This window comes from Scyliorhinus torazame, chromosome 29 (assembly GCF_047496885.1).
Source record: "Scyliorhinus torazame isolate Kashiwa2021f chromosome 29, sScyTor2.1, whole genome shotgun sequence".
Taxonomy (NCBI): domain Eukaryota; kingdom Metazoa; phylum Chordata; class Chondrichthyes; order Carcharhiniformes; family Scyliorhinidae; genus Scyliorhinus; species Scyliorhinus torazame.
Genome location: NC_092735.1, coordinates 13,591,986 through 13,608,174, shown reverse-complemented (window position 1 = coordinate 13,608,174; position 16,189 = coordinate 13,591,986). Strand labels below are relative to the sequence as shown.

At 46.2% G+C, this 16,189-nt stretch overlaps 1 protein-coding gene across 2 annotated transcripts in view; it reads left to right on the top strand.

Annotated features, from left to right (window-relative positions):
* Nucleotides 1-16,189, top strand: part of LOC140403730 (uncharacterized) — a 95,068-nt gene that overhangs the window by 22,936 nt on the left and 55,943 nt on the right. Inside the window, exon 2 of one of the 2 annotated variants that reach the window (XM_072491893.1) lies at nt 425-652. In XM_072491893.1, coding sequence (XP_072347994.1) covers nt 425-652 — 228 coding nt within the window. Of the gene's footprint in view, nt 1-313; nt 653-16,189 lie in introns of both variants that reach the window. The other variant, XM_072491892.1, reaches the window with a different exon arrangement.

The following is a 16,189-nucleotide window of genomic DNA, read 5'->3' as shown; positions in this document are numbered from 1 at the left end:
TCATAGCACCAGGGACCCGGGTTCAATTCCAGCCTTGGGTCAGCTGTGTGGAGTTTGCACGTTCTCCCCATGTCTGAGTGGGTTTCCGCCCACAGTCCAAAAGATATGCAGGTGAGGTGGGGCAAGGGCAGGGGAGTGGCCTAGGTAGGGTTCTTTTTCAGAGGGTCGGTGCTGACTCAATGGGCTGAATGGCCTGCACTGGAGCAGTCAAGGTTCAACATGTCAGTCTAAACTGAGATGAGGGAGTCATAGACAATGTATTGGGTCTTTTTACATGAGAGAGACCTAATTGGATGCATTTGCTTTTTTTAAGGTCAGGGAGAATTGATTTGTGTGATCAAGCAGAAAGAATTAATCCTCATGGCTGTGGTGAATGAAACAGTGAGCATTCAGTGTGAGTTTAAATGTAAGCTTCCCAAACCAGCAGGAAATGTGACTGCACCACCACCGATATCCACGGAGTTCAATGTGCTTCTGTACAAGGACAATTCGAACTTGCGCACCCGTTGCCTGGGAGATCAGACGGGACTTACTTTCAGCAGACGCTGTGTGGTGACAGTGGAGGACACAGAGCACAGTGGGATGTATTACTGTCGCAGGGAAAATCCCTCCAAAGACAACAAAGCAGAAGGAACGCTTGTGCAAATACGGAGTAAGTGACAGAGTCAAAGACCCTGTGCCGACTAACTTCACTTTGTTTCATAGTCCCACTGAAATACCCCAACTGAAATACCCCCCACTGAAATATCCCACTGAAATACCCCCCACTGACATACCCCCCACTGACATACCCCCCCACTGTAATACCCCAACTGAAATATCCCAACTGAAATATCCCACTGAAATACCCCCCACTGAAATATCCCACTGAAATACCCCCCACTGACATACCCCCCACTGAAATACCCCCCACTGAAATATCCCACTGTAATATCCCACACTGAAATACCCCACACTGACATACCCCCCACTGACATACCCCCCATGAAATATCCCCCACTGAATTACCCCCCACTGAAATATCCCACACTGAAATACCCCCCACTGAAATACCCCCCACTGTAATTCCCCCACTGAAATACCCCCCACTGAAATATCCCACACTGAAATACCCCCCATTGACATACCCCCCACTGTAATTCCCCAACTGAAATACCCCCCACTGTAATATCCCAACTGAAATACCCCCCATTGAAATATCCCACACTGAAATACCCCCCACTGAAATATCCCCACACTGAAATACCCCCCACTGAAAAAACCCCACTGAAATACCCCCCACTGAAATATCCCACACTGAAATACCCCCCACTGACATACCCCCCACTGTAATTCCCCAACTGAAATACCCCCCACTGTAATTCCCCAACTGAAATACCCCCCACTGTAATACCCCACATGAAATATCCCACATGAAATATCCCCCACTGAAATACCCCCCACTGAAATACCCCCCCCCACTGTAATACCCCAACTGAAATACCCCCCACTGAAATATCCCACACTGTAATACCCCCCACTGTAATTCCCCCACTGAAATACCCCCCACTGAAATATCCCACACTGAAATACCCCCCATTGACATAGCCCCCACTGTAATTCCCCAACTGAAATACCCCCCACTGTAATATCCCAACTGAAATACCCCCCATTGAAATATCCCACACTGAAATACCCCCCACTGAAATATCCCCACACTGAAATACCCCCCACTGAAAAAACCCCACTGAAATACCCCCCACTGAAATATCCCACACTGAAATACCCCCCACTGACATACCCCCCACTGTAATTCCCCAACTGAAATACCCCCCACTGTAATTCCCCAACTGAAATACCCCCCACTGTAATACCCCACATGAAATATCCCACATGAAATATCCCCCACTGAAATACCCCCCACTGAAATACCCCCCCCCACTGTAATACCCCAACTGAAATACCCCCCACTGAAATATCCCACACTGTAATACCCCCCACTGTAATACCCCAACTGAAATATCCCACACTGAAATACCCCCCACTGAAATACCCCCCACTGTAATTCCCCAACTGAAATACCCCCCACTGAAATATCCCCCACTGAAATACCCCCCACTGACATACCCCCCATGAAATATCCCACACTGAAATACCCCCCACTGTAATACCCCAAAAGAAATACCCCCACTGAAATATCCCACACTGAAATACCCCCCACTGAAATATCCCAACTGAAATACCCCCCACTGAAATATCCCACACTGAAATACCCCCCACTGAAATACCCCCACTGACATACCCCCCACTGAAATATCCCACACTGTAATACCCCCACTGAAATACCCCCCACTGAAATACCCCCCACTGTAATAACCTACACTGTAATATCCCCCACTGTAATACCCCAACTGAAATACCCCCACTGTAATATCCCCCACTGAAATACCCCCCACTGAAATATCCCAACTGAAATACCCCCCACTGAAATATCCCACACTGAAATACCCCCCACTGAAATACCCCCCACTGACATACCCCCCACTGTAATACCCCACATGAAATATCCCACATGAAATACCCCCCACTGAAATACCCCCATGAAATATCCCACACTGTAATATCCCCCACTGTAAATCCCCACTGAAATACCCCCCATGAAATATCCCACACTGTAATATCCCCCACTGTAAATCCCCACTGAAATACCCCCACTGAAATACCCCCCACTGAAATATCCCACACTGTAATATCCCCCACTGTAATATCCCCCACTGTAATATCCCCCACTGTAATATCCCCCACTGTAATATCCCCCACTGTAATATCCCCCACTGTAATATCCCACACTGTAATATCCCCCACTGTAATACCCCACTGAAATACCCCCACTGAAATGCCCCCCACTGAAATATCCCCCACTGAAATATCCCACACTGTAATATCCCACACTGAAATATCCCACACTGTAATATCCCCCGCTGTAATATCCCCCACTGTAATATCCCCCACTGTAATATCCCACATTGTAATATCCCCCAATGCAATACCCCACTGAAATACCCCCACTGAAATACCCCCCACTGAAATACCCCCCACTGAACTATCCCACACTGTAATATCCCACACTGTAATATCCCCCACTGTAATATCCCCCACTGTAATATCCCACACTGTAATATCCCCACTGTAATACCCCACTGAAATACCCCCACTGAAATACCCACCAATGAAATACCCCCCACTGAAATATCCCATAATGTAATATCCCACACTGAAATATCCCACACTGTAATATCCCACACTGTAATATCCCCACTGTAAATCCTCACTGAAATACCCCCACTGAAATACCCCCCACTGAAATACCCCCCACTGAAATATCCCAAACTGTAATATCCCACACTGTAATATCCCACACTGTAATATCCCCCCACTGTAATATCCCCACTGTAATATCACACACTGTAATATCCCCCACTGTAATACCCCACTGAAAAACCCCCACTGAAATACCCCCCACTGAAATATCCCACACTGTAATATCCCACACTGTAATATCCCCTACTGCAATACCCCACTGAAATACCCCCACTGAAATACCCCCCACAGAAATATCCCCCACTGTAATATCCCACACTGAAATACCCCCCACTGAAATACCCCCCACTGTAATTCCCCCACTGAAATACCCCCCACTGAAATATCCCACACTGAAATACCCCCCACTGAAATACCCCCCACTGTAATTCCCCCACTGAAATAGCCCCCACTGAAATATCCCACACTGAAATACCCCCCACTGACATACCCCCCACTGTAATTCCCCAACTGAAATACCCCCCATTGTAATATCCCAACTGAAATACCCCCCATTGAAATATCCCACACTGAAATACCCCCCACTGAAATATCCCCACACTGAAATACCCCCCACTGAAAAAACCCCACTGAAATACCCCCCACTGAAATATCCCACACTGAAATACCCCCCACTGACATACCCCCCACTGTAATTCCCCAACTGAAATACCCCCCACTGTAATTCCCCAACTGAAATACCCCCCACTGTAATACCCCACATGAAATATCCCACATGAAATATCCCCCACTGAAATACCCCCCACTGAAATACCCCCCCCCACTGTAATACCCCAACTGAAATACCCCCCACTGAAATATCCCACACTGTAATACCCCCCACTGTAATACCCCAACTGAAATATCCCACACTGAAATACCCCCCACTGAAATACCCCCCACTGTAATTCCCCAACTGAAATACCCCCCACTGAAATATCCCACACTGAAATACCCCCCACTGACATACCCCCACTGTAATTCCCCAACTGAAATACCCCCCACTGCAATACCCCAACTGAAATACCCCCCACTGAAATACCCCCCACTGTAATTCCCCAACTGAAATACCCCCCACTGAAATATGCCACACTGAAATACCCCCCACTGACATACCCCCCATGAAATATCCCACACTGAAATACCCCCCACTGTAATACCCCAAATGAAATACCCCCACTGAAATATCCCACACTGAAATACCCCCCACTGAAATATCCCAACTGAAATACCCCCCACTGAAATATCCCACACTGAAATACCCCCCACTGAAATACCCCCCACTGACATACCCCCCACTGAAATATCCCACACTGTAATACCCCCCACTGAAATACCCCCCACTGAAATACCCCCACTGTAATATCCGACACTGTAATATCCCCCACTGTAATACCCCAACTGAAATACCCCCACTGTAATATCCCCCACTGAAATACCCCCCACTGAAATATCCCAACTGAAATACCCCCCATTGAAATATCCCACACTGAAATACCCCCCACTGAAATACCCCCCACTGACATACCCCCCACTGTAATACCCCACATGAAATATCCCACATGAAATACCCCCCACTGAAATACCCCCATGAAATATCCCACACTGTAATATCCCCCACTGTAAATCCCCACTGAAATACCCCACATGAAATATCCCACACTGTAATATCCCCCACTGTCAATCCCCACTGAAATACCCCCACTGAAATACCCCCCACTGAAATATCCCACACTGTAATATCCCCCACTGTAATATCCCCCACTGTAATATCCCCCACTGTAATATCCCCCACTGTAATATCCCCCACTGTAATATCCCACACTGTAATATCCCCCACTGTAATACCCCACTGAAATACCCCCACTGAAATGCCCCCCACTGAAATACCCCCCACTGAAATATCCCAACTGAAATACCCCCCACTGAAATATCCCACACTGAAATACCCCCCACTGAAATACCCCCCACTGACATACCCCCCACTGTAATACCCCACATGAAATATCCCACATGAAATACCCCCCACTGAAATACCCCCATGAAATATCCCACACTGTAATATCCCCCACTGTAAATCCCCACTGAAATACCCCCATGAAATATCCCACACTGTAATATCCCCCACTGTAAATCCCCACTGAAATACCCCCCATGAAATATCCCACACTGTAATATCCCACACTGAAATACCCCACACTGACATACCCCCCACTGACATACCCCCCATGAAATATCCCCCACTGAAATACCCCCCACTGAAATATCCCACACTGAAATACCCCCCACTGAAATACCCCCCACTGTAATTCCCCCACTGAAATACCCCCCACTGAAATATCCCACACTGAAATACCCCCCACTGACATACCCCCCACTGTAATTCCCCAACTGAAATACCCCCCACTGTAATATCCCAACTGAAATACCCCCCATTGAAATATCCCACACTGAAATACCCCCCACTGAAATATCCCCACACTGAAATACCCCCCACTGAAAAAACCCCACTGAAATACCCCCCACTGAAATATCCCACACTGAAATACCCCCCACTGACATACCCCCCACTGTAATTCCCCAACTGAAATACCCCCCACTGTAATTCCCCAACTGAAATACCCCCCACTGTAATACCCCACATGAAATATCCCACATGAAATATCCCCCACTGAAATACCCCCCACTGAAATACCCCCCCCCCCACTGTAATACCCCAACTGAAATACCCCCCACTGAAATATCCCACACTGAAATACCCCCCACTGAAATACCCCCCACTGTAATTCCCCAACTGAAATACCCCCCACTGAAATATCCCCCACTGAAATACCCCCCACTGACATACCCCCCATGAAATATCCCACACTGAAATACCCCCCACTGTAATACCCCAAAAGAAATACCCCCACTGAAATATCCCACACTGAAATACCCCCCACTGAAATATCCCAACTGAAATACCCCCCACTGAAATATCTCACACTGAAATACCCCCCACTGAAATACCCCCCACTGACATACCCCCCACTGAAATATCCCACACTGTAATACCCCCCACTGAAATACCCCCCACTGAAATACCCCCCACTGTAATATCCGACACTGTAATATCCCCCACTGTAATACCCCAACTGAAATACCCCCACTGTAATATCCCCCACTGAAATACCCCCCACTGAAATATCCCAACTGAAATACCCCCCACTGAAATATCCCACACTGAAATACCCCCCACTGAAATACCCCCCACTGACATACCCCCCACTGTAATACCCCACATGAAATATCCCACATGAAATACCCCCCACTGAAATACCCCCATGAAATATCCCACACTGTAATATCCCCCACTGTAAATCCCCACTGAAATACCCCCCATGAAATATCCCACACTGTAATATCCCCCACTGTAAATCCCCACTGAAATACCCCCACTGAAATACCCCCCACTGAAATATCCCACACTGTAATATCCCCCACTGTAATATCCCCCACTGTAATATCCCCCACTGTAATATCCCCCACTGTAATATCCCCCACTGTAATATCCCCCACTGTAATATCCCACACTGTAATATCCCCCACTGTAATACCCCACTGAAATACCCCCACTGAAATGCCCCCCACTGAAATACCCCCCACTGAAATATCCCACACTGTAATATCCCACACTGAAATATCCCACACTGTAATATCCCCCGCTGTAATATCCCCCACTGTAATATCCCCCACTGTAATATCCCACATTGTAATATCCCCCAATGCAATACCCCACTGAAATACCCCCACTGAAATACCCCCCACTGAAATACCCCCCACTGAACTATCCCACACTGTAATATCCCACACTGTAATATCCCCCACTGTAATATCCCCCACTGTAATATCCCACACTGTAATATCCCCACTGTAATGCCCCACTGAAATACCCCCACTGAAATACCCACCACTGAAATACCCCCCACTGAAATATCCCATACTGTAATATCCCACACTGAAATATCCCACACTGTAATATCCCACACTGTAATATCCCCACTGTAAATCCTCACTGAAATACCCCCACTGAAATACCCCCCACTGAAATACCCCCCACTGAAATATCCCAAACTGTAATATCCCACACTGTAATATCCCACACTGTAATATCCCCCCACTGTAATATCCCCACTGTAATATCACACACTGTAATATCCCCCACTGTAATACCCCACTGAAAAACCCCCACTGAAATACCCCCCACTGAAATATCCCACACTGTAATTTCCCACACTGTAATATCCCATACTGTAATATCCCCTACTGCAATACCCCACTGAAATACCCCCACTGAAATACCCCCCACAGAAATATCCCCCACTGTAATATCCCACACTGAAATACCCCCCACTGAAATACCCCCCACTGTAATTCCCCCACTGAAATACCCCCCACTGAAATATCCCACACTGAAATACCCCCCACTGAAATACCCCCCACTGTAATTCCCCCACTGAAATACCCCCCACTGAAATATCCCACACTGAAATACCCCCCACTGACATACCCCCCACTGTAATTCCCCAACTGAAATACCCCCCACTGTAATATCCCAACTGAAATACCCCCATTGAAATATCCCACACTGAAATACCCCCCACTGAAATATCCCCACACTGAAATACCCCCCACTGAAAAAACCCCACTGAAATACCCCCCACTGAAATATCCCACACTGAAATACCCCCCACTGACATACCCCCCACTGTAATTCCCCAACTGAAATACCCCCCACTGTAATTCCCCAACTGAAATACCCCCCACTGTAATACCCCACATGAAATATCCCACATGAAATATCCCCCACTGAAATACCCCCCACTGAAATACCCCCCCCCACTGTAATACCCCAACTGAAATACCCCCCACTGAAATATCCCACACTGTAATACCCCCCACTGTAATACCCCAACTGAAATGTCCCACACTGAAATACCCCCCACTGAAATACCCCCCACTGTAATTCCCCAACTGAAATACCCCCCACTGAAATATCCCACACTGAAATACCCCCCACTGACATACCCCCACTGTAATTCCCCAACTGAAATACCCCCCACTGCAATACCCCAACTGAAATACCCCCCACTGAAATACCCCCCACTGTAATTCCCCAACTGAAATACCCCCCACTGAAATATCCCCCACTGAAATACCCCCCACTGACATACCCCCCATGAAATATCCCACACTGAAATACCCCCCACTGTAATACCCCAAATGAAATACCCCCACTGAAATATCCCACACTGAAATACCCCCCACTGAAATATCCCAACTGAAATACCCCCCACTGAAATATCCCACACTGAAATACCCCCCACTGAAATACCCCCCACTGACATACCCCCCACTGAAATATCCCACACTGTAATACCCCCCACTGAAATACCCCCCACTGAAATACCCCCCACTGTAATATCCGACACTGTAATATCCCCCACTGTAATACCCCAACTGAAATACCCCCACTGTAATATCCCCCACTGAAATACCCCCCACTGAAATATCCCAACTGAAATACCCCCCACTGAAATATCCCACACTGAAATACCCCCCACTGAAATACCCCCCACTGACATACCCCCCACTGTAATACCCCACATGAAATATCCCACATGAAATACCCCCCACTGAAATACCCCCATGAAATATCCCACACTGTAATATCCCCCACTGTAAACCCCACTGAAATACCCCACATGAAATATCCCACACTGTAATATCCCCCACTGTAAATCCCCACTGAAATACCCCCACTGAAATACCCCCCACTGAAATATCCCACACTGTAATATCCCCCACTGTAATATCCCCCACTGTAATATCCCCCACTGTAATATCCCCCACTGTAATATCCCCCACTGTAATATCCCACACTGTAATATCCCCCACTGTAATACCCCACTGAAATACCCCCACTGAAATGCCCCCCACTGAAATACCCCCCACTGAAATATCCCACACTGTAATATCCCACACTGAAATATCCCACACTGTAATATCCCCCGCTGTAATATCCCCCACTGTAATATCCCCCACTGTAATATCCCACATTGTAATATCCCCCAATGCAATACCCCAATGAAATCCCCCCACTGAAATACCCCCCACTGAAATACCCCCCACTGAAATATCCCACACTGTAATATCCCACACTGTAATATCCCCCACTGTAATATCCCCCACTGTAATATCCCACACTGTAATATCCCCACTGTAATACCCCACTGAAATACCCCCACTGAAATACCCACCACTGAAATACCCCCCACTGAAATATCCCGTACTGTAATATCCCACACTGAAATATCCCACACTGTAATATCCCACACTGTAATATCCCCACTGTAAATCCTCACTGAAATACCCCCACTGAAATACCCCCCACTGAAATACCCCCCACTGAAATATCCCAAACTGTAATATCCCACACTGTAATATCCCACACTGTAATATCCCCCACTGTAATATCCCCACTGTAATATCACACACTGTAATATCCCCCACTGTAATACCCCACTGAAAAACCCCCACTGAAATACCCCCCACTGAAATATCCCACACTGTAATATCCCACACTGTAATATCCCATACTGTAATATCCCCTACTGCAATACCCCACTGAAATACCCCCACTGAAATACCCCCCACAGAAATATCCCCCACTGTAATATCCCACACTGTAATATCCCACACTGCAATGTCCCACACTGTAATATCCCACATTGTAATATCCGCACTGAAATACCCCCGCTGAAATACCCCCCACTGTAATATCCCACACTGTAATACCCAACTGAAATACCCCACTGAAATACCCCCCACTGAAATATCCCACACTGTAATATCTCACACTGAAATATCCCACACTGTAATATCCCCCAGTGTAATACCCCATTGAAATACCCCCACTGAAATACCACTCACTGTAATATCCCACACTGTAATATCCCCCACTCAAATACCCCCCACTCAAATATCCCACACTGCAATATCCCACACTGAAATACCCCCCACTGAAATACGCACCACTGTAATATCTCACACTGTAATACCCCACAGAAATACCCCCACTGAAATACCCCCACTGTAATATCCCACACTGTAAAAACCCACACTGTAATATCCCCCACTGTAATACCCCACTGAAATAGCCCCACTGAAATACCCCCCACTGTAATGCCTCACTAAAATACCCCACTGAAATATCCCCCACTGTAATATCCCACAATGTAATATCCCACACTGAAATATCCCCCACTGTAATAGCCCACACTGTAATATCCCACACTGTAATATCCCACACTGTAATATCTCACACTGTAATATCCCACACTGTAATACCCCCCACTGTAATATCCCACACTGTAATACCCCACTGAAATACCCCACTGAAATACCCTCCACTGTAATATACCACACTTTAATGTCTCCCCCTGAAATACCCACCACTGAAATACCCCCCACTGTAATATCCCACACTGTAATACCCCACTGAAATACCCCACTGTAATACCCCCAACTGTAATATCCCCCACTGTAATATCCGACACTGTAATATTCCCCTCTGTAATACCCCACTGAAATACCCCCACTGAAATACCCCACACTGAAATATCCCACACTGTAATAGCCCCCACTTTAATATCCCCCACTGTAAAATCCCACACTGTAATATCCCCCACTGTAATACCCCACTGAAATACCCCCACTGAAATACCACCACAGTAATACCCCATTGAAATACCCCCACTGAAATACCACTCACTGTAATATCCCACACTGTAATATCCCCCACTGAAATACCCCCCACTCAAATATCCCACACTGCAATATCCCACACTGTGATATCCCACACTATCTCACACTGTAATACCCCACAGAAATACCCCCACTGAAATACCCCCACTGAAATACCGCCACTGTAATATCCCACACTGTAAAAACCCACACTGTAATATCCCCCACTGTAATACCCCACTGAAATAGCCCCACTGAAATACCCCCCACTGAAATGCCCCACTAAAATACCCCACTGAAATATCCCCCACTGTAATATCCCACAGTGTAATATCCCACACTGAAATATCCCCCACTGTAATATCCCACACTGTAATATCCCACACTGTAATATCCCACACTGTAATATCTCACACTGTAATATCCCACACTGTAATATCCCCCAATGTAATACCCCACTGAAATACCCCCACTGAAATACCCCACACCGAAATATCCCACACTGTAATATCCCACAATGTAATATCCCCCACTGTAATATCCCCACTGTAATATCCTACACTGTAATATCCCACACTGTAATAAATCACTGAAATACCCCCACTGAAATACCCCCCACTGAAATATCCCACACTGTAATAGCCCCCACTGTAATATCCCCCACTGTAATATCCCACACTGTAATATCCCCCACTGTAATGCCCCACTGAAATACCCCCCACTGAAATATCCCACACTGTAATGTCCCACACTGTAATATTCCACACTGTAATATCCCACACTGTAATATCCCACCCTGTAATTTCCCCACTGAAATACCCCCACTGAAATACCCCCCACTGTAATTTCCCACACTGTAATACCCCACTGAAATACCGCACTGAAATACCCCCCACTGAAATACCCCCCACTGTAATATTCCACACTGTAAAACCCCACACTGTAATATCCCCCACTGTAATACCCCACTAAAATACCCCACTGAAATATCCCCCACTGTAATATCCCACAGTGTAATATCCCCCACTGAAATATCCCCCACTGTAATATCCCACACTGTAATATCCCCCACTGTAATATCCCACACTGTAATATCTCACACTGTAATATCGCACACTGTAATATCCCCCACTGTAATACCCCACTGAAATACCCCCACTGAAATATCCCCCACTGTAATATCCCACACTGTAATATGCCCCACTGTAATATCCCCACTGTAATATCCCACACTGTAATATCCCACACTGTAATAAACCACTGAAATACCCCCACTGAAATACCCCCCACTGAAATATCCCACACTGTAATAGCCCCCACTGTAATATCCCACACTGTAATATCCGACACTGTAATACCCCACTGAAATACCCCCACTGAAATACCCCCCACTGTAATATCCTACACTGTAATATCCCCCACTGAAATACCCCCCACTGAAATACCCCCCACTGTAATATCCCACGCTGTAATATCCCACACTGTAATATCCCACACCGTAATACCCCACTGAAATACCCCCACTGAAATACCCCCACTGAAATACCCCCGATTGTAATATCCCAGACTGTAATATCCCACACTGTAATATCCCAAACTGTGATATCCCATACTGTAATATCTCACACTGCAATATCCCACACTGTAATATCCCTACTGAAATACCCCCACTGTAATACCCCCACTGAAATACCCCCCACTGTAATATCCCACACTGTAATACCCCACTGAAATACCCCCCACTGAAATACCCACCACTGTAATATCCCACACTGTAATATCCCACTGAAATACCCCCACTGAAATACCCGCCACTGTAATATCCCACACTGTAATATCCCCTACTGAAATATCCCCCACTAAAATACCCCCCACTGTAATATCCCACACTGTAATATCCCATACTGTAATATTCCACACTGTAATACCCCACTGAAATACCCCCACTGAAATACCCCCCACTGTAATATCCCACACTGTGATATCCCACACTGTAATATCTCACACTGTAATATCCCACACTGTAATATCCCCACTGAAATTCACCCACTGAAATACCCCCCACTGTAATATCCCACACTGTAATATCCCACACTTTAATATCCCACTCTGTGATATCCCATACTGTAATATCTCACAGTGTAATATCCAACACTGTAATATACCCACTGAAATACCCCCACAGAAATACCCCCCACTGTAATATCCCACACTGTAATACCCCACTGAAATACCCCACTGTAATACCCCCACTGATATACGCCGCACTGTAATATCCCACACTGTAATATCCCACTGAAATACCCCACTGAAATACCCCCCCACTGAAATACCCCCACTGTGATATCCCACACTGTAATATCGCACACTGTAATATGCCACACTGTAATATCCCACTGAAATACCCCACTGTAATACCCCCACTGAAATACCCCACACTGTAATATCCCCCACTGAAATACACCCCACTGAAATACCCCCACTGTAATATCTCACACTGTAATACCCCACTGAAATACGCCCACTGAAATACCCCCACTGTAATATCCCACACTGGGATTTCCCCTCTGTAATGTCCCACACTGTAATACCCCACTGAATTGCCGCCACTGAAATACCCCCACTGTAAAACCCCACTAAAATACCCCACTGAAATATCCTCCACTGTAATATCCCACACTGTAATATCCCACACTGTAATGTCTCACACTGTAATATCCCACATTGTAATATCCCACACTGTAATATCCCACACTGTAATATCCCCCACTGTAATACCTCACTGAAATACCCCCACTGAAATATCCCCCACTGAAATATCCCACACTGTAATATCCCACACTGTAATATCCCCCACTGTAATATCCCCAACTGTAAAATCCCACACTGTAATATCCCCCACTGTAATACCCCACTGAAATACCCCACTGAAATACCCGTCACTGAAATATCCCACACTGTAATAGCCCCAATGTAATATCCCCCACTGTAATATCCCACACTGTAATATCCCCCACTGTAATACCCCACTGAAATACCCCTCTAAAATACCCCCACTGAAATACCCCCCCACTGTAATATCCCACACTGTAATATCCCCAATGTAATATCCCCCACTGTAATATCCCACACTGTAATATCCCCCACTGTAATACCCCACTGAAATACCCCTCTAAAATACCCCCACTGAAATACCCCCCCACTGTAATATCCCACACTGTAATATCCCCCACTGAAATATCCCACACTGTAATATCCCACACTGTAATATCCCCACTGAAATTCCCCCACTGATATACCCCCCACTGTAATATCCCACACTGTAATATCCCACACTGTAATATCACACTGAAATACCCCACTGTAATACCCCAACTGAAATACCCGACATTGTAATATCCCCCACTGGAATACCCCCCACTGAAATACCCCCCACTGTAATATGCCACACTGTAATATCCCCCACTGTAATACCCCACTGAAATACCCCCACTGAAATACCCCCCACTGAAATATCCCACAATGTAATAGCCCCCACTGTAATATCCCCCACTGTAATATCCCTCACTGTAATATCCCCACTGTAATACCCCACTGAAATACCCCCACTGAAATACCCCCCACTGAAATGTCCCACAATGTAATATCCCACACTGTAATATCCCACACTGTAATATGCCACACTGTAATTTCCCCACTGAAATACCCCCACTGAAATACCCCCACTGTAATATCCCACACTGTAATACCCCACTGAAATACCCCACTGAAATACCCCCCACTGAAATACCCCCCACTGTAATATCCCACACTGTAATATCCCACACTGTATTACCCCACTGAAATACCCCCACTGAAATACGCCCACTGTAATATCCCACACTGTAATATCCCCCACAGAAATACCCCCCACTGAAATATCCCACACTGTAATATCCCACACAGTGAGATCCCATACTGTAATATCTCACACTGTCATATCCCACACTGTAATATCCCACACTGTAATATCCCACACTGTAACATCCCACACTGTAATATCCCACACTGTAATATCCCATACTGTAATATCCCCCACTGTAATACCCCACTGAAATACCCCCACTGAAGTACCCTACACAAAAATATCCCACACTGTAATAGCCCCCACTCTAATATCCCCCGCTGTAATATCCCACACTGTAACATTCCCCACTGTAATACCCCACTGAAATACCCCCCACTGAAATACACCCCACTGTAATATCCCACACTGTAATATCCCACACTGTAATATCCCACACTGTAATACCCCACTGAAATACCCCCACTGAAATATCCGCCACTGTAATATCCCACACTGTAATATCGCCCACTGAAATACCCCCCACTGAAATATCCCACACTATAATATCCCACACTGTGATATCCCACACTGTATTATCTCACACTGTAATATCCCACACTGTAATATCCCCACTGAAATTCCCCCACTGAAATACCCCCCACTGCAATATCCCACACTGTAATATCCCACACTGTAATATCCCACACTGTGATATCCCATACTGTAATATCTCACACTGTAATATCCCACACTGTAATATCCCCACTGAAATACCCCCACTGAACTACCCCCCACTGTAATATCCCACACTGTAATACCCCACTGAAATAGCCCACTGTAATACCCCCACTGAAATACCCCACACTGTAATATCCCCCACTGAAATACCCCCCACTGAAATACCCCCCACTGTAATATCCCACACTGTAATACCGCACTGAAATACCCCCACTGAAATAAGCCCACTGAAATACCCACCACTGAAATACCCCCCACTGTAATATCCCACACTGTAATATCCCACACTGTGATATCCCACACTGTAATATCTCACCATGTAATATCCCACACTGTAATATTCCACAGAAATATCCCACTATAATACCCCCACTGAAATACTCCACACTGTAATATCCCCCACCGAAATACTCCCCACTGAAATACCCCCACTGTAATATCCCACACTGTAATATCCCACACAGTAATATCCCACACTGTAATACCCCACTGAAATACCCC